This window comes from Populus alba, chromosome 7, assembly GCF_005239225.2.
Source record: "Populus alba chromosome 7, ASM523922v2, whole genome shotgun sequence".
Lineage (NCBI taxonomy): Eukaryota > Viridiplantae > Streptophyta > Magnoliopsida > Malpighiales > Salicaceae > Populus > Populus alba.
Genome location: NC_133290.1, coordinates 13,443,949 through 13,462,539, shown reverse-complemented (window position 1 = coordinate 13,462,539; position 18,591 = coordinate 13,443,949). Strand labels below are relative to the sequence as shown.

Here is an 18,591-nt window from a genome sequence, read left to right as displayed (position 1 = left end):
CGGTTGGATCAACATTTATCCAATTGTTTATAATCCAAGCTTATTCTTCAGTCAAGGATTTGGAATGAAGACAGAGATTATGATTTCATCCTTTTGATCTGTGTTTCATGCTTGCAATTTATACATTTGATTACTAGTTTAATGTTTTGAAAATTGAGAGAGCTTTTAATTTTAAAAGTATAAATATTATTAAATACATTCAAATTTGTTCTCTGTTATATATATATATATATATATATATATATATATAAAATCAATTCCTCCAATAAGCTTGAACCCCTGTGTTAGGTTTTGAAATGGAAAGGAAGAAGTAACGAGGAAGGAGCCAAAGTGGATGTCTGAGAAAAAAATGTATTGAAATATTTTTTTTTTATTTTTAAAAAATATTTTTATATCAATTATATTAATTCAAAAACATTAAAAAAATTAATTAAAAAAAAAAAAACCCTTTTAATTCACTCTAACTATTTTTCACACTTTTAGTTTTTTTTTTTTTTTTTTTTAAAATAAAAATGCTGAACAGTCCCTGTTCAGCTGTCAAGATGGTCCGGATAAGATTTTCTGGCCCATTTCTATTGAGCCCATCCAATAGGATAACCTTTTATTTTCTCTTATTAAGACAAGGGCCCAATACCATAACCCCAGCAAATTGGCAAAAGATTAAAAAAAAAAAAAAAAAATACACACGCACACAAGAAGCATCCAATAGAATTTTGAAATTACAACTACGCTATGTATTTTGCCCGATATCTAGGCAACCAATAAAAAAGAAAAAAACTCAAAATTCTCCTTTAACAAATGTCAAAATCCATTTCGTAAGAAAATAAAATTGTTTTTAATGGCTCTGGCGACAGAATGTTTTCTTTTTTATTCAATAAAGAAAAAACTATTAAATAAAATCATTTATTAATTATATTACTTCATCTCATAAAAACATAAAATTTGCTTTAAAAATATTTATAAATCTTATGTTTTTATGGGGGAAAAAAAACAGAAGAGAGTGTGATTCTGAATATTCGAGTCCGAACCATCTCTGAAAACCACCTTTGAGTGGAGGATTTGCCCTCCGCCTCGTTATTGCACGAATTGCTTCAATTATTAATAAAGCAAACCCCACCCAATAGCTTCCATATTGATCCACTTTCGTCTTCCATCACCACGCCACCCCGTGACAGACTCATTGTAACCGCTCTCTCTCTCTTCTCTCTCTGTCACAAAAAGTTCATAGGCAGTGGACAAATCAACCCGTGAATCCTTTGATCCCGTGAACCCTAAAAGAAACCAAAACCTGTTAATTCGATAGAATCACAAAAGTTCAATCCTTGATAACTCCACTCCACTCCACACATTAAATTCCAAAATCCCCATCACTATAAATACGTACCATGACAACATCATCAACAACACATTCAAGAAAACCAAGAAACTTTCTTTACATTTCCATGGCTTCACTGCTCTCCTTCTCTCTCTTCTCTCTCTTTCTTTTCCTCTCCCTCTCCCCCTCCTCAACCACCACTTTAAAGACAAACAGCCACCACCCCGCGAAACCAAAACAAAAACCCAGACCAAATGTACCACCCTCATCTGCCTCAACCACTCCACCTGAGATTCTCCAAGCTTGTAAAGCCACTAGATTTCAAGACACTTGTGTCTCTTCCTTGTCTAACCCTAATGTTCCTCGAAATCCAACCCCAGTTCAAATCATCCAATCAGCAATCTCTGTTTCCAACACCAACCTTAAAACTGCCCAATCAATGGTCAAGTCTATCCTAGACTCGTCCACAGGGAATATTAACCGCACAACAGCCGCGAAAAACTGCGTGGAAGCGTTAATCAATTCACAATACCGCATAACAAGATCAACGGATGATGCTTTGCCACGTGGAAGAGTCAAGGACGCTAGGGCTTGGATGGGGGCTGCCTTGCTGTACCAATACGATTGTTCCAACGCTTTGAAGTACGCTAATGACACGTCTCTCACTAGGCAGACGATGTCGTTTTTGGACACTCTGATGGCTTTCTCTAGTAATGCATTGAGCATGATTGTCTCTTACGATGCCTTTGGTAACGAGACCAAGTCATGGGGCCCACCAAAAACCGAACGTGACGGGGTCTGGGAGCTCGGGTCAGCTCCCGGGTCGGGTGGGGATTTTGGTTCGGGATTCAGGGGTGGGTTTCCGTCTGAATTAACAGCGGATGTGACGGTGTGCAAGGACACGAGTAATGGCGGGTGTTATAAAACGGTGCAGGAGGCGGTGAATACGGCACCGGATAATGAGTGGGGACACAGATACGTGATCCACATAAAGGAGGGAGTTTACAATGAGATAGTTAGAGTGCCGTTAGAGAAAAAAAATGTGGTGTTTTTAGGAGACGGGATGGGTAAAACAGTAATTACCGGGTCACTAGCTGTGGGCCAGCCTGGGATTTCCACTTACAACACAGCAACAGTTGGTAAGTTCATTTTTTAACACTTGTTATTTTCAAGTAAATTTTTGCATCTGTCGGATGCTGACTCATCATGCCAAGTGTGATGACATTTGGCATGCTGAATCAGCATTCACTTGCAGGAACAGTCTTTTTGTTGCCTTCCTGTATATTGGCCTGACATGAGAAAGAATTATGACCGTAACTATGTTCGTGGCATGTTTACGTAGAAAATACGTCGAATTGATTTTATTTTATGATTTTTATATGATAATGACAAAAATAAAAAAAATATTTTAATATATTTGTAAAAAATAAAAAATAAACTTAAAAAGCAATCAATGAGTTGATATAGCAGGAGAGGTGTGGCACAGGAGGACTAGTTAAAGTAGCCAGAGACCATTATTGTGATCATTATTTGGCTCGGCTGATAGGTTGATATTTGAGATACAAGGAGGAGAAAGTAGGCAGCCTTTTATTTATTTCTAAATTGTGGACCAATTTGATCATTCACTCTCATAAAGGTAACCAAGAATCAAGAGTTTTTTCTTATGAGCTGTTGCGATTTTAGCAGAAGTGTTGTGGATCTGAATTTGTAATATGACAGGAGACAGGAGTTACCTTCCATAGCCAAAACCTATCCTTCTTTCTTGTGAGTCAAATTATCACACAGGGTGCGGTGCTTTCACATTTGCTCAAATCTTCTTTACATAGCAGCACCCTTCAAGAGCAAAAGCTTTGAATCACCATACTACCATCATGGCAGAACCATCCTCACCAACAGGTTCAACAAAACCACTCAACAACTTTGGCCATAGACCACCATTTTTAAGCTCAAAATCCAAATGCTTTGTTATCATCATCGCTATTGTCCTTTTGTTATCCCTTGTTTCTCTCATTCTCTTCTTTACCCTTTCTTCAAAGACCAACAAAGAACACCGATATTCACCGCAAACCCAACTCTTTCCATCTATACCAGCTCCTATAACAACAAGACAAACTCAGACTGATATCCATTTAGCCTGCAATGCGACGCAACATCCTCAAACATGCGAATCCTCTTTAGGAGAAGCCAATGTTGTCCCTCCTAACCCAACCCCACTTCAAGTCATCCAATCTGCGATCTTTGTCTCCTCTCGAAACCTCACAACTGCGAAGTCAATCCTAAACTCTCTCCTAGCATCAACTACCAACCCAAACATCACCACTGCTGCGAAAATTTGTTTAGAGGTACTGGGATATTCGCAGTACCGGATTTCATCAGCCAACCAGAGCTTGACACGTGGAGAGATCAAGAATGCTCGCGCTTGGATGAGTGCGGGTCTTTCTTATCAATATGATTGCTATGGAGGTCTGATTTACAACGCTGGTAATAGTACCTCAAAGCCGATCAATGAAACATTGTTGTTCTTGGAGTCTTTGGTTGGTTTAACTAGCAATGCGTTAAGCATGACGGTGTCTTATGATTTGTTTGGAAATGAAACGGAATCGTGGAGACCTCCCCAAACCGAAAGGGACGGGTTCTGGGAGGATTCCGTGCTTGATAGTGTACGGGGGTTTTTCAGAGGTGGATTTCCATCAAAGTTGACGGCGGATGCCACGGTGTGTAAGGATGAGAGTAAAGATAACGGATGCTACAAAACGGTGCAGGAAGCTGTTAATGCGGCACCTGATAACGCCATGGACCGGAGGTTTGTGATACATATAAAGGAAGGGGTTTACGAGGAGATTGTTAGGGTTCCGCTTGAGAAGAAAAATGTGGTCTTTTTGGGTGATGGGATGGGCAAGAGTGTCATTACCGGGTCGTTGAGTGTCGGTCAGATTGGAGTAACTACTTATGAGTCAGCTACAGTAGGTAAGTTTATCTTGTTTTAACTGTGTTTAGAGTTTGTGAAATGGTGCGGGTGGTGAAAGTGATAAAAATGGATGAGTGGATCCTACGAGTGCCGACAGTGTTTTTTAGTAGAAGATTCTCGCAACTTTCTAGTTATTTGTGGCTGTAGTCTTGGGGAAATCATAGCTTTAATTCCATTGGACAGTATTTGAATTAAGAGCAGTATATTATCTAGTGTTTGATTGGTAATATTTGGTAATAGAGGTTAACTTAGTCGTTAATTATCAAGAATAAGTTGATATTTGAGCCAAGATGACCTTTTGTAATATCCTATCACATGGCCGGCATCCCATAGGGTGACGTTGCTTTAATTCCTGTGGGAAACTAGGAAAGTAATGTGAAGCTTGAATAGCAAAGCACATGGGTTGCCTACCATTCTTGAGGCTACAAGTCCTGGAAAACCATGTGTCGGGGACTTTAGGTTCTGATAGCAATCATTCTGATCCCAAATGAAAATAAAAATTCCAAGGGTGCTAGTTCATTAGATTATGGTTTTGCCATCTTGTTAGGATAATCTTTTTGAGTTCTTGTAATTAGGTATTTGCTTGCTATGATAAATCATATCTTGGTTGCAACTGCTGCTTGTCCAATTTCTGGAGAAGTATAATGAGTGAAATTTGAAGTTCTTGGCATCTTCAACCCATGAGCAAAAGAACTTTGCTGATGTGTCTGTGATATATTTTTTTTTAAATGGAAATTGATAGCTTTTGGGATGAATTTCTCACCCTGTTTTGTCATTGTTTTGATATGTTCTATTACTTGTTGCAGGAGTTCTTGGTGATGGATTTATGGCCAGTGGTCTAACAATCCAGAACACAGCAGGAGCCCCCACCCACCAAGCAGTAGCTTTCAGGTCGGATAGTGATCTGTCCATTATAGAGAACTGTGAATTTCTGGGCAATCAAGACACTTTATATGCTCATTCACTCCGCCAATTTTACAAATCATGCCACATCGAGGGGAATGTGGACTTCATTTTCGGAAACTCAGCTGCAATTTTTCAAGATTGCCAGATATTAATCCGTCCAAGGCAAGTAAAGCCAGAAAAAGGCGAAAACAATGCGGTCACCGCACATGGCAGGACAGACCCTGCCCAATCAACAGGTTTCGTCTTTCAAAATTGTTTGATCAATGGAACTGAGGAATACATGGCACTATACAGAAGCAAGCCTAGCGTGCACAAGAATTTCTTGGGAAGGCCATGGAAGGAATTCTCGAGGACTGTTTTTATACACTGTAACTTGGAAGCTCTTCTAACACCACAAGGGTGGATGCCATGGAGTGGGGATTTTGCACTTAAAACACTTTATTATGGAGAATTTGAGAATTCTGGACCAGGATCTGATTCGTCTCAGAGAGTAACATGGAGTAGTCAAATTCCTGCAGAGCATGTAGCTACATATTCAGTACAGAATTTCATTCAAGGAGATGAGTGGATTCCAACATCTTCTTGATTGTTTAGTCGCAATAATAATGCCGTCTGCCTAGTATGTTAGCAGAACTTGTCGAATTAGATACAAGTTGGTGGGGGATGGATCCCTTTGTAATTACAAAACTTGTGAAATGAGTGACAAGATTCCCCAAATATGAGATGGTTACTTTATCAATAACTTATATAAACAGCACTTGTATGCAGAAATTGATTATCCTCAGGTTAATTCCTCTTTTGTTTGCAAGCCACACATGTTTTTCTTTTCTTTTCAGATAAATATGAACCCCTGGAAAATGGATGCAAAGATGATTATGAATTTTTGTCATCTAACGTACTCAGTGTTCTTGATTCATTTGTAGAATCAGATGTGTATTAACCTATTCTGTCAATTTTTCTGATTAATCATCTGTCAATGGTTCTGATTAATCATCAACTTTGATGGTTAATGTAGAAATGGGCTCTAGAATCTCCGTTGTAATAGTTCACTGGATGGACCAGATCCATCAATGATCAGTCATGAAAAAGGGTGAAAGCGAGAGTGTCATCAGAAACCTTATCTGATGATTGTAATGATACCACTCTACTTTTCTATTTGCTTGCAGGGTAAAGGTTGCTGTGCAGTTAAGGAAACTGAATGGAGTTGCTTGATTTGATTATGTTTCTTCTCTTCTTCGCGATACTATCCCTGCCGTGTACTCTTTAGAGACCAGCCATGATCAGTTGGAAAAAACTGATAGAGCACAAACTGAGGTGGCTCAGTTTCTCTGTGTTTTCAAAGTTTTTTTTTTTTTTTGAAAATTTAAAATTTTTGAAAGTGTAGACGTTAATTTTTTTAAATTAATATTTTTTAATATTTTCAAGTTATTTTAATATGCTAATGTTAAAAATAATTTTTAAAAAATAAAAAAATAATTTTAATATATTTTATAATAAAAAATATTTTAAAAAAAAACTACTCGAAGTCAAACATCTGTTTAGATAAGGACTAATCCCGTTTCATGGAATGGAAAATTACAGAGACGGAGGGGTAAACTAACCTGGCCAGTTTTTTCTACAAGATGCTTTCATGTGAGGCTAGTTGAGCAGGAGTCAAGACCACTCTTGTCTTTTGCTATTGTTGTCCTAATCAAGGAACAGTTTTCTGCATGCCATTTTCAAATCACATGAGCAAACAGCATACGCGTGGTTCTAGTAAGTGGAGGTTGTTAAACCCGTGTTTCAGTTGCTATCTCATGATGCCGAAAGGTCTGTCATCGGTTTCTTAATTGTGATGTAAGAACAAATTGTCCGCATATGTCCCACTGTTCTTCATATTTTATGTCAATATTTCTGCTGTATAGCATATGCGAGTAAAATTACTTGCCTAAGCTTTACGATTTGGTAAGTGCGATGACTACGTCATGCTTGAAGATGGTCTGCGCAAGCTTTCCACTTTGTGCCTGAAGTGGCCTAATCGGTGTCTACTCTCCTCTCCATGGCGGAAACCCATTGTTACAGTCAACTCTGCGCCTCTGGCATCCACTTGCTTGGTCAAGCTTTCATCTTCCCACTTCCACACCTCTTTCCTTTAACTAGTATATTTCTTTTTCTTCACCCACCCATTTGTAGGTCCGGTTCCCATTAGCATTCTCTACTTCCACGAATCAACACCACATGTGAAAATCAACACCCTCTAGTCAATCTGTGCTGTAATGGGTCTTAGCTGTGTCTATGGATCCTGTGGGGAGCATCAAATTGTCCCATACTATTGCCAGCCTAAATTGCCGCCCCACTACTTCGATGGACTTTTTAATAGATTTCACATATACTTTTAGGTCACATATGGCATGCGGCTGCCTTTGTCTCAATTACTTTGACACCATAGGCTGCAGACATGTGAATCTAATAGTCTAGAAGATGTGGAGAAAAAATAAATAAATAGTGAGAGGCTTTACTCCAGTAGTCTTTGCAATGGCCTCTAATGGAGGGATACAATGTTGTCATTGCAAGAAACCGAAACAGACAGATAAATTTACAATGTTCCCTGTTTATGATTGCCATGTATTTGGGCTAATCCCTGCACGAACACTCACTAAACCGTAGAATCACTTAGAAGCAAGGAGTTGTCATTGCAAGTCTGGTTTCTGTAAATAAAACTTGATGGGTCATGGAAACATGGACAAAATTATACTAGTGTAAAGCACAAAAACCAAATAACTCTCTCAAATCTTTATACAACTCGGCTGCAGAAACATCAAAGGGGTGTTCTATCTCGAAACAGAGAGCGGTCTAGAAAATTTATGCTTCGAAAAGGGGAAAAAACAAAGAATCACATCATCCGTGTTCTGTTTCATTTGACTAAAGAGGCATATCAATATGGCGAGCCTAATGGGAATTAGTAACTCACAAGCCAGGAAGAGATGCTGTGCTGATAGCTGGTGGCGATGGGTTAAAGAATTCATCGTTAGTCCAATTCGTCTCGCCCCAGTGTTTTAACATACTCTTCCAATTGCATACATTGTCAACACATTTCTTTAAGCGGCGGTCCTGAACTTTGATTTTCCAATGACCATCCGTGTAGTTTGCCTTCTCAGCTTCTCTACGATCAAATTCTAGTTGTGCCTTTTGCTTTGATTTCAAGGAACAAAACTGATGCAGCTGCTCAGGCATTGCATCATGGACTCTCCACCACTTCTCATGAGCAATATCACTTGCAAACTCTTGAAATATGTCAGCATTCCAGTTGCAATCGTAGTCTCGGAAGCACAGCCATGGCTTTACGCCAAGATAGTGAAGAACATAGAGTATAGGAGGCTCAGCTGCAAAAAGGCGAGTTTTCTTTTGTTTAACCTCTTCCTCATCACCAATCCAGAAATGTTTCAAGAAGTTCATGTGTTTTGGAATACGATGCCACCATGTAAAGACCTCGTTCAAGTAGCCTTGATCTCCACCATTATAGGACTCGATCTCATTAATATGTTCCATCAAAAGATTGAATGTGCAATTTGAAGGCTCAATGACCATTACACCTGAGTTAAAAAGACTAGCGTTGTTCCCTGTTGCAGAAATTTCTGGCATGCCAAATAAGAAATCAATGTTCCTAAGTATAAGCAAATCAGCGTCGATGAAAATGATCTTGTCATAATCTGTCAGCTGCCATAACCGGAACTTGCTATAATTCCATTCATTGTATGCATCTTTCTCAGCTTTTGGGTTCCTTATTCTTTGGATTGTCCTGATTTTCCATCCAGCCGCCTCAAGTCCACTTCTGTGGTAAACACTGATAGTTTCGTCAACAAGTATTACGAGGTCTCTATTTGAGCCTGAAAAGCGGATGCTTTGTGCTGCAGCAATGGCTCCACAGACATAAACATGAGCAGAATGGAGAATTGTTGCATATGCTTCTCGCTGTGGATTCCCTGAATAGGCCCGTGCTGCTTTAAAAAAGTTTTGGAATTCTGTCTATCACAAGTCTATTACATTTAAATGGAAAAAAAATCTTGAATTTGGATATAACTGACCTCTATCTCTGAGAGGAAGTGCAAGTTCACAAGAGCCAACTGGGAGATGGAGTTTTTGTCTCAAAACATTCACATCTGGCTTGTATAACCAAACATTCCCTTCTCGTACAACAAGTTCCTTGCATGAGAAGAGGTTCGGTATTGGAAAACGCCTCGTGATAAAAAGCACATGAACAGGATAAAACCCCTTGGCAGAGGCTGCAAGACTTGCTGCTGCTAGCTGCAAGTGCAACCGAGCGACATCTCTAGACCAATTCCACTCATTTCTGCAAGGAAGCTTCACAGCAATGAGGTCAAGTCGTTTTCTAGGAGTGTCAGGTTTCGGTAGCGATGGGCAAACAGGAACTTCCTTTTCTTGCTCCTCATCAATCCATTCTGGATATAATGAATCCCAGGTCATGTTCTTGTCAGCATAGTCTAGTTGAATATTGACATGTGTAGCATCAGGCGTAAGTTGATTCCAATTATAGACTTCACTGTCATTGAAGTTTAGAAGACCGATTCCCTGATAGTCGTTCTGTTCACCCAGCTTCTCAATGACTTTCATCACATCGTCCCATTTCACATCTAAATCTGAAACATATCTAGGATCTGATCCTCCCCAAATCCATCTGTTCACAAAGTTTTGTCTGCGTCAAAATAACAAAATTTTAGATTCTTATAGATCTGATTCAGGTTATTTTCATTTCCAAATGACTTTTCTTGTTGCCACTGCGGCATTGGCATATTTGGCCAGCTATATTGAAATAACAGATATCAGGTAAGTTTTTCCAAGATCAACCATGTTGGAGAATTTAAGAAACAGATTTTCCCTCAATCCCTTCAAAACATTGGTGCATGGGATCGGACTAGAGCACACCTCTACAAAGGATATCTAGTTCAGGCATAAAAATCAGAAAGATTTTCTTTTTTAACCATTGTAACTATTTTACCAGAAATGTAGTAAGAACCAGCACCAACTGCACAACATAAGGTAATTATTTGAACCACAATCACAACAGGTGAATGAAAATCTGAGAGTCCAAAAGCAGGTGAAAAGGCATGAAATGTACCTTGAACCTGAGTGAGACAGTTGATCCACATCTGGAGAATATAAGAGGGATACAATAGTGCCAGCGATAATGACCACAAGGATAAATTTGATTAGTGGAAACTTGCAACAAGAACTTCTATCTTGGATGGGGATGTTGAAGGGTTTTTCAACACCTTTAACCTTACTTCTTGTTAACCTTCTTTTGTATAAATCTTCACTGTTTGAGTAGAAATTTGCAAACAAAAAACGCGATCAGGAAAAAAGATTAAAGAAAACAGAATGAGTAGCAGAAAACCGGCATGAAAGTACCAATGAACAGGAAAAAATGATCTGATTGTACATGGAAATGCTCTAAATGCAGCTGGAAACTATATATCTATCTGCAGAATGAATAATTAACTTTTCCTTATCGGTAGGTCATCCGTATTTTCTTTATTAGCTACGGAACAATCTCATTTACCACGGCAAAGTTTCCCTTGCATTTGTCAGCCTATAAGAAACATTCTGTAAGAATCACACAGAATTTCCATAACATTATTTCTTGTTGATGGATTCCCTTTTACTATACAGTCACATAAATATAGAGACACCGCTGCAAGGTCTAATCTCACCATTTACCAAAGCATGCTATAGTTATACAACACATTTTCCTTCTGGGAATTCTCTATTCCAAGTGACTTGCATTGAAAGAATATAATCAAGTTCCATACATATATAGTTGGATTAGGACAGAAGCAATGTCTTTAACCACTACTTTGATTCAGCAGATAAGAAGTTCAAATCAACTATCAGTTTGTCACATCAGTGAAAAAAAAGTATCTCTCAGCATTGATAGTGTTTTGGAATTGAGCTTGAGATGCCTGGAAATTTGAGAAAATAAAAAACTAGGACTGGAGTACTTACTGGTTGATTCAAATGCTAGTTCATGTGAAGTAATTAAACTAATCACATTACGAAGTCCATTACATTGACCAATTACAGCAGTAAAAACCCATTGAATCCATAAATATTTCTATTCTGGTATGATTGATTATGCAACCAAATCAGAGTGCAAATGCACGTACAATATATTGCAGTAATGGAGCAAATCAAGAACAACGCATTTTCCACCAAAGCAAACCAGAACAGGATATAGATATTTGAAAAAAAAAATGTGAAAAATGATGCATGCTAAATTGACGTAACTAGGCTGTGAAAATGAAAAGAAAAGGAAGAAAAAAAATGTAAATTTAAGTAGCATGAAACCAAAGAAATTAGCTGGAACTTACAAAGATGCAGATAATCTATGCCTAGCTTCAACAGAACCCGGTGAGCCACCCATTGCTCAACTTAATGACTCTAAGTTCTTAGCAACAAGGGTTGCACCATGTGATCTTTAATGAATAAGAAAGCCTGCAAGAATCATGAAGGGATCATTAAGCTTCAAGAAGCAATTACCAGGCACAGAACAAGAAGTCTTAAAAGAAAGAAAAGAAGAACATGTTCATGAAGTTCCCTATAAACGAGGGAGGGGGATTGGTGAAGCAAACCTTAGGCTATGATGATTATAGTTTCTAGCCTTTTTAGAAATAGAAAGATGGTGAGAGTGGCACAAGGAAAGGCAGGTTGAGAGCATATGCGAGGTAGCATAAGTAGTCAATATAGACAGAGTTAACGTCCATTTGAATCTTCCTTTCTTCACTTAAAAAAATTTCATTTTCAAGTTTTAGTTGTCACCAAATTTATTTATTTTCTTTTCTCTATTTTTTCTTTTCTTACAAAACACTAAGAAACTAGAGTTCTGATTAAAACAATAATATTACAAAAGATCAAGGAAGGTATTTCTATCATCTTGGAAGTAGTTGCTAGATTAGGTTAATGAAAACAAATTGGTTTGGTTAATGATAGATATGGAAGGGATTGAAGGTGATCAAATGTCCCATCTCATTTTTCATCACAAGAAAAATAAAAGTCCTATCTTACTTAATTCCAATAATAAATAATTATATAAATGTCCCATCTCACTTGCCAAAATATTGGGGAACATTACTAATGCTTCTTCAGTGATTATCATAAAAGTAGCACCCTCACTAACAGAAGAAAAATTGACTGTTAACCCAATTTTCCACATCCCTTTGTTCTCCTCTCATGCTTTGTAAAACCATGAACTAATTTCCTAAATATTAATCAATTTGATTAAACATTTTGCAATGATATGCACAAGTGATTAACGTCACAAAAAAGCCTTTTAGCTCCCATTTCCACCCCTTTTCTATCCTTTATATTTAAGCAAAGAAATTCAGCACTAAATAAACCCATTTTTTAAGTGACAATGGAATCTTGCAAAAAAGGGCTAATAAGGCATGATTATAGAATAATCATGCCATTATAGCAAGCAATATTCACTTCAAAGTTTCAACTGGGACTTGCCCAATCAGGAACTGACACCTTTGTACTACCATGACAACACACTTGTCTGTTGAACAAGAAGGTGGGACTTCTTTGTAGGATAGAATCCTTGCACCTATCGCTACGTATCTCTCTGTTACTCCATCCCTTCCATGCATTACCTATATAGTTTCGACAGATAAATACTTGTATATACCGAAACTGGAATGGATTGATGTCTCTGTCTGTGAACGTATAATTGTATTTGAAGCCAAGCAACCGAGCAATTGGTAGACTCGGATTTTTTTCTTTACACCTTCCATGGAAATGGGTGTGCCCTTGACCAATGCTATACTCTATTTCATCGTATAATTAATCCCTTTGGTTTTGGGGCACTAGTTATCTTGGGAAATTGCCAACCTCCTCGTAGTCTACTGACATTCTGTGAGTTGTGACCTATTTCGGTGACCGTATATTGCAAGCTCTCTCAACTTCGATTTATCTCCAAACAGAGTAGAGAACAAAAATTATGCGCGAAGTCAAAAAGAAAGAGCCAATCTTTTTGTAAGGTTGTTGTTACCTTTATATTAGGGGCTTCCCACCAATACAAAATGCTTGTGAATCATGATTAAGGACTGAAAAAGGCTTCTTGTGGAGTGGCTACCTTTACAATGACCTTCACTAAAGTACAATGGCAAAACTTTTGGAAGGTGGTAAATAAATTAACTTTTGATTGCTAAGGGTTAGGTAACTTTAATAGAGAACAGTTAGAAATGATTGGCCAGTTTTGTACTTCGCGCACAGCTTTTTCCTCATCCTCATTTACTGTTTTCTTGAATTGCAAAACCTTCTCTCGTTTTTAATTCAATTTTCTTCATGTGGGTGCGAAGGACGGTTGCAGATTTGGCTGTTCTTGAGACAGTTGACATGCTAAGCATGCCTATAAGGTGTTGTTGGTCAAAACTCAGAGCCGGTAAAATTGAAAATACTTGAGCTAGATCTACATGTGGCATCGAAAGGCAAATAGAACAAGGTCAGAGCATAGTTCAACTGAATCAAAGTATCCAACTCTAAATTCTTGAACGATGACATTATTCTGATTCATATTGGGACCTTCTACAATTAACCCTTCAATTTGTACAGCAAAACCCACCGTTCTGCAATAGCAAGAAAAGAACAATCATTCTTATCCATATTGGGACCCTTTTTTTTTTTTAATCTATGCTCTCCCAAAAATGGGGCAACAACTAGTGAGGCATAATGGTGCTGCATTCATATTATGCAGGTATCAAGATGCAAAGAGATTAGCGGAAGCACAATGCTGCAACCGGAGATCAATGATTTCTGTATCATATCTCAGGATCAGAGCTCTTTTCTTCTTTAGGGGGTGCAAACTGCCTGGTAAGCCGTGATCTTGTCCAGGGATCCAAAGGAGCTCTCTGTGGTGGTTGAGGGGTTGGCGGTTTGGACTGTCTAAGCTCATTTTCTCTATCGATAAACCTGTCCGTGTAAAAAAAATATAAGAATAAACTACCAGGCTACCCTCAACAAACTTCAGAAAAAAAAAAAAACATCAATTAATGAAACTGTTCAAAAGAGCACCAGATGTTGGCTTGGGAAACATTTGCTTACTTCACTACGTCAAAGATTATAACAACAGCTTTTGTGAACCCCCTTTGAAAGATTTGAAAAGGAAAGGCCTCATCCTCGATATACTTCAAAATTAAGTTATTCTCATGCAAGATGTAATCTCAAGCATGCATTTGGCTATTCATTGTATCTGAGAAATGCTTTTTAATTATTTATACCAGTTGGTGAATGCTATCTCTGACCCCTTTTTATGGAAAAAATATCCTTCAACAAATAGACATAAAACCTTCTAGCAAGGATAATTTAATGATCAAATGAGTTGAAAAATTCAAATTTCATTTTTCCTATAATAGCATGAATATCAACTCACGAGTCTGCAAAGACTTAAAATTTACTGGTGAACTAAACACCTCCCAGAGTCCTTTCACACATTTATAAGGTGACACAACAAAACTTCAGCTTTGGGAATAGACAATCTAATATTTGGTTCTGATGCTGTAATTTTAATTATTTATTTAGATAATGGAAAATTTTACTGATGGTGCAAATAAACAGAATTATGTAATGGAGAGAAAAAGGCATCGTCTGAAAGGGAAAATATAAAACCAAGGCAATTAGAGCAAAAAAGCCCTCCAATTCCCTTTGATTTTTGGATAGAGAAACAGCGGGCAGGCTAGCAATACTCCGTAAGGATGTCAACAAGACAATCCTATCCTTGTTGTTGTTTAAAATTTTAATGCTATTAACATTGATCTTACTTCCAGAACTAGCACCAATAGGTTTCCTTTTGATATTGTCATTATCATTAGCTTTTGTATTTTGAGTTTAATTCAAGTAATAGAACTCTTATAGCAAATCAATTCTGCATGTGCTGCAGAGATGAAGGCAATAGTTGTCAGACTATTGAGTAAGATGAGATTGACAGCATTTATAATGTAATCTATCTTTTATGGGGAATAAAGTTCACAAACCACAAATAGGCAATTATATTATGTTTCCTTCATGTGATTATATGCATTTAGAAAGCAACTTTCTTTCATCTCAGTAACGTCTTGGTTTCATATGGAAGATGCTACTTTCAAAAATCAGATCATTTATTCAATGTTGAAATTCTTCACAATAAATAAAGCTCAGTGGAAACAGAAAAAGGTGTTGTAATTTCATATGCGAGTGTTGTGTTTCAGACTACCATCACTTGTATTAGCATCATTACCACAAAAGATCAATTAATATTCATAAAAGAAAGATCAATACAATCACTTTCGTCATAGTTCATCCAATTTGAAAGTGCATCTGCTGTGCAATAATGAGTGGCAAGAGATGTGACAAGTCTTACTCAATGTAGGCCATTGGTGCCGCATCACCAACTCTTATGCGAGTTCGAAGCATCCTTGTGTAACCACCTGCTCTGTCCCTGAAACACCAAAATGTTCCATAAGCCCTTCTGTTAAAGTATACTTATAGAAGAAATAATAGCAGGTAAAATTTACTTGTAACGGTAAGCCATTTCAGAAAATAGCTTGTGAATGACATCATCCCCTCTAACAAATGCAGTGGCACGCCTTGCGGCACAAAGGGAACCCTGTAATTTTGACGAAACAGAATAAGGTAAGGATGAAAGGGGGCATGTGATCAAAGAGATGAGTTTTAAAATAGATATAGCTCATTCCCTTCTGCAAGAAATGATTCCTTTCAAAAAGTTCTTTATACTAATCTACAAATCAATTTGCCTGTTCTAATCATAACATCTTCAGTACAATCAACATTTTCATGTAACTTGAGGACAAGCAATGACAACAAGATACCGAGTGCAAATTGCCTGTTATAATGCAAACAATTAGCAATGTCAGCAATAATGTTGATCATTCTAAACCTTTTGCATGCTCAATCAATACTAACCATAAAACATTCTGATTTATATAACTAAATTGTTACACACCTCTTTCCCAAGCTGTACCATATTATCAGCAAGACGTCGAATCTCTTTTGCCTGCAGAATCATTAAAAAAAAAAGGAATAAAATAAAATCATATCACCATAAATACCGGACAAATTCTTTCATCGCCCTCAATTCGTATCATTCACTACCAAAAATCCATTGAACGAAACAAAATTTTCCCACTTTAACAAAATCAGCTAAACCCATAAATTGGAACATCATTACTCAATGTTTCAATCAAATACCTTATAAATCAAATAAAAATGAAAAAACCTAAAACTTTTCCACCTCAAATCAACAAAATAACAATCAAATTAAATATTTCTTGCCAATATACCATATGGGTATATAAACCCTACAAAAACCCTGTAAATGTAGAGTAAAAAAATCCTACCTTTGCAACAGTGGTTTCAATCCTTTCGTGTTTAATCAACTGGGACACCATTGTTCTGAAAATAGAAAACAAATAATCATAAGAAAATCGAACTAAATTAAAGTTGTTTGTTAATTAAAAAAAACTAGAGCCAAATTTTAAAAAAAGGAAGAAATAAAGAACCTGAGCATGGACATACGGTGACCGGTGGGTCGATTTAGCTTTCTGAATTTAGTCATTTTCTAGTGAGAGAAAGTGGTAAAATCTCGGTTATAGAGAGAGGAAAGATAAACCCTAACCGGAGATCCTAAGACCGCACTGGTAATGTAAGCTGCAGTGAAGAAGGCAAAGTTTCACTGTTGAAGTATGAATGGGCTTTTAGTTCGGCTTCAGCTAGTCCAAAATTGATTTTTTCAAGTTTCAATGAAGTTGGGCTGGGCTAGAATTTCTGTCTTTTTTTTTTTTTTTGAAGTAAAATTCAATTTTGTTATACGAATAATGCAAATATAAGCCGAATTCGTTTTATCAATCTCCATTATTTTTGCGCAATGGTGCAGGTTAAATAAATTTTTTTTAAATAATAAAATATTCAAGTTTTTTTTAGTAGCAGAAAAAATTTCAACTATATAAAAAATTAATTTAATATGACATAATCAACTTAGCGGCTTCAAAAATAAACCAAGAGGGTAATTGATAAAAATATAGTTTAAATCAAAAAAATCAAGAGTTTTTTTTAAAAAAAATATTAGAATAACAATATATTAAATCAGCTCGAATTAACTCGGCTTAACCTGTTATTTAGGTCTTGAGACCCTTAATAACCCTATTAAAAACAATTTTTTTTTTGTATTAAACCATATTTCAATTAATCCCAATATTGAATGATAAAATTAAAAACAAAATGACACTATAAAAGAAGAGGTGAGTTAACATAAGTTAACCTTATCAAACATGGGTCATTAGACTTAAATAACTCTTTAGAAAGCAAATAAAAAAAATTATGAATCTTAACTCCAAATTAACCTATGTTAAAGGATGAAATAAAAAAAAAATCAATTTAAAAAGAAGATAAAAAATCACTAGAGTCAAACCGGGTTAATTGATCAAATCATGACCCAAGTAATGAGACTAAGATAACTTCATAAAATGCAAACTGAAACAAATTATGAAGCTTAATAACTAATCAACCAAATATTATTAAAGAATTAAATTGAAAAAAAAATCAACTAAAAAAAAACTTGAGTAAACTAGCCTAACATATGACTCAGGTAATAAAACCGTGATAATTTAATAGAAAAAATAAAAAATAATTATAAAGCTCAATTATCAACCAACCCAATGTAAAATGATTAAATTGAAAAACAAATCAAATAAAAAATGATAAAAAATGACTTAAGTAAACTAAAGTTAACTTGCAAAATCTAGGTAGGACACCATGATAATTTCATAGAAAGTAAATTGAAAAAAAAATTATAAAGTTAAATTTTTAATAAATCCAATTTTAAAAAAAATATCCTATTAAAAAAAAAAAAAAATCCTGAGTCAACCTAGCTAAAAAAAAAAATCCTGAGTCCCCTGCCCCTATAAATACTACCTAACAGAGGAAAGTGAGGTGGGGAGATCAGTCGAAAAAAAATAAACCTGAAAGAGAGAAGGGGAGTGAAAAGAGGAAAGAGAAAGAAAAGAGAAAGGAGAGGAGAGGAAGGTGAGAACAGAAGGTGGGGAGGTGATTTGTTTGAGAGACAGGGGAGAGAAAGGGAAGACAACAGGGAGGAAGGAGGGAAGATTATAAAACAGGGGGAGGAGGATTTTTGTTTTAAAAAAACGAACGGACAAGCAGACGGAGGAGGAGAGTTTTCAGAGTAAAACAAAAAGGAAATTTTGAGAAGAAAGCCGGTGAGACAGGAGGAGAAACAGAGGGGGAGGACAGAATAGGAGGAAGAAGAGGAGAGACAGAGAGAAAAGATAATAGGGAGAAAAAAAGGGACCTCTTGCACAGGGAAGAAGAAAAAACAGCAACAACGCCACTTGGAACC

The 18,591-nt window shown here is 36.7% G+C and overlaps 4 protein-coding genes across 6 annotated transcripts; 2 read left to right on the top strand and 2 right to left on the bottom strand.

The window, feature by feature from the left end:
• The first annotated feature begins 1,034 nt into the window (after nt 1-1,034).
• On the top strand, nt 1,035-3,174 carry LOC140954151 (probable pectinesterase/pectinesterase inhibitor 51). Its single transcript, XM_073410384.1, has 2 exons — nt 1,035-2,454; nt 3,035-3,174. The coding sequence occupies exons 1-2, from the start codon at nt 1,386-1,388 to the stop codon at nt 3,055-3,057; spliced, it is 1,092 nt and encodes a 363-aa protein (XP_073266485.1). The 5' UTR covers nt 1,035-1,385; the 3' UTR covers nt 3,058-3,174.
• Nucleotides 3,175-3,186: 12 nt separating this feature from the next.
• Nucleotides 3,187-5,985, top strand: LOC118040234 (probable pectinesterase/pectinesterase inhibitor 51). Its single transcript, XM_035047036.2, has 2 exons — nt 3,187-4,282; nt 5,090-5,985. Exons 1-2 carry the CDS (start codon nt 3,187-3,189, stop codon nt 5,773-5,775), a joined length of 1,782 nt encoding a protein of 593 aa, XP_034902927.1. The 3' UTR covers nt 5,776-5,985.
• Nucleotides 5,986-7,937: 1,952 nt separating this feature from the next.
• Nucleotides 7,938-11,958, bottom strand: LOC118040135 (UDP-glucuronate:xylan alpha-glucuronosyltransferase 1). 3 transcript variants are annotated; one of them, XM_035047008.2, is made up of 5 exons: nt 11,816-11,958; nt 11,555-11,678; nt 10,306-10,503; nt 9,254-9,882; nt 7,938-9,169 (listed from the first exon to the last, which is right to left on the bottom strand). In XM_035047008.2, exons 2-5 carry the CDS (start codon nt 11,605-11,607, stop codon nt 8,136-8,138), a joined length of 1,914 nt encoding a protein of 637 aa, XP_034902899.1. In that variant the 5' UTR covers nt 11,608-11,678; nt 11,816-11,958; the 3' UTR covers nt 7,938-8,135. The 3 variants fall into 3 exon arrangements, with proteins under 3 accessions (XP_034902899.1, XP_034902903.1, XP_034902905.1); XM_035047012.2 differs by having other exon boundaries at nt 7,938-9,166; XM_035047014.2 differs by having other exon boundaries at nt 7,938-9,151.
• A 1,674-nt stretch (nt 11,959-13,632) lies between these two features.
• LOC118040282 (uncharacterized) lies at nt 13,633-16,900 on the bottom strand. The gene is made up of 6 exons (XM_035047174.2): nt 16,739-16,900; nt 16,577-16,631; nt 16,183-16,233; nt 15,734-15,825; nt 15,580-15,657; nt 13,633-14,153 (listed from the first exon to the last, which is right to left on the bottom strand). Exons 1-6 carry the CDS (start codon nt 16,792-16,794, stop codon nt 14,003-14,005), a joined length of 483 nt encoding a protein of 160 aa, XP_034903065.1. The 5' UTR covers nt 16,795-16,900; the 3' UTR covers nt 13,633-14,002.
• Nucleotides 16,901-18,591: the final 1,691 nt, after the last annotated feature.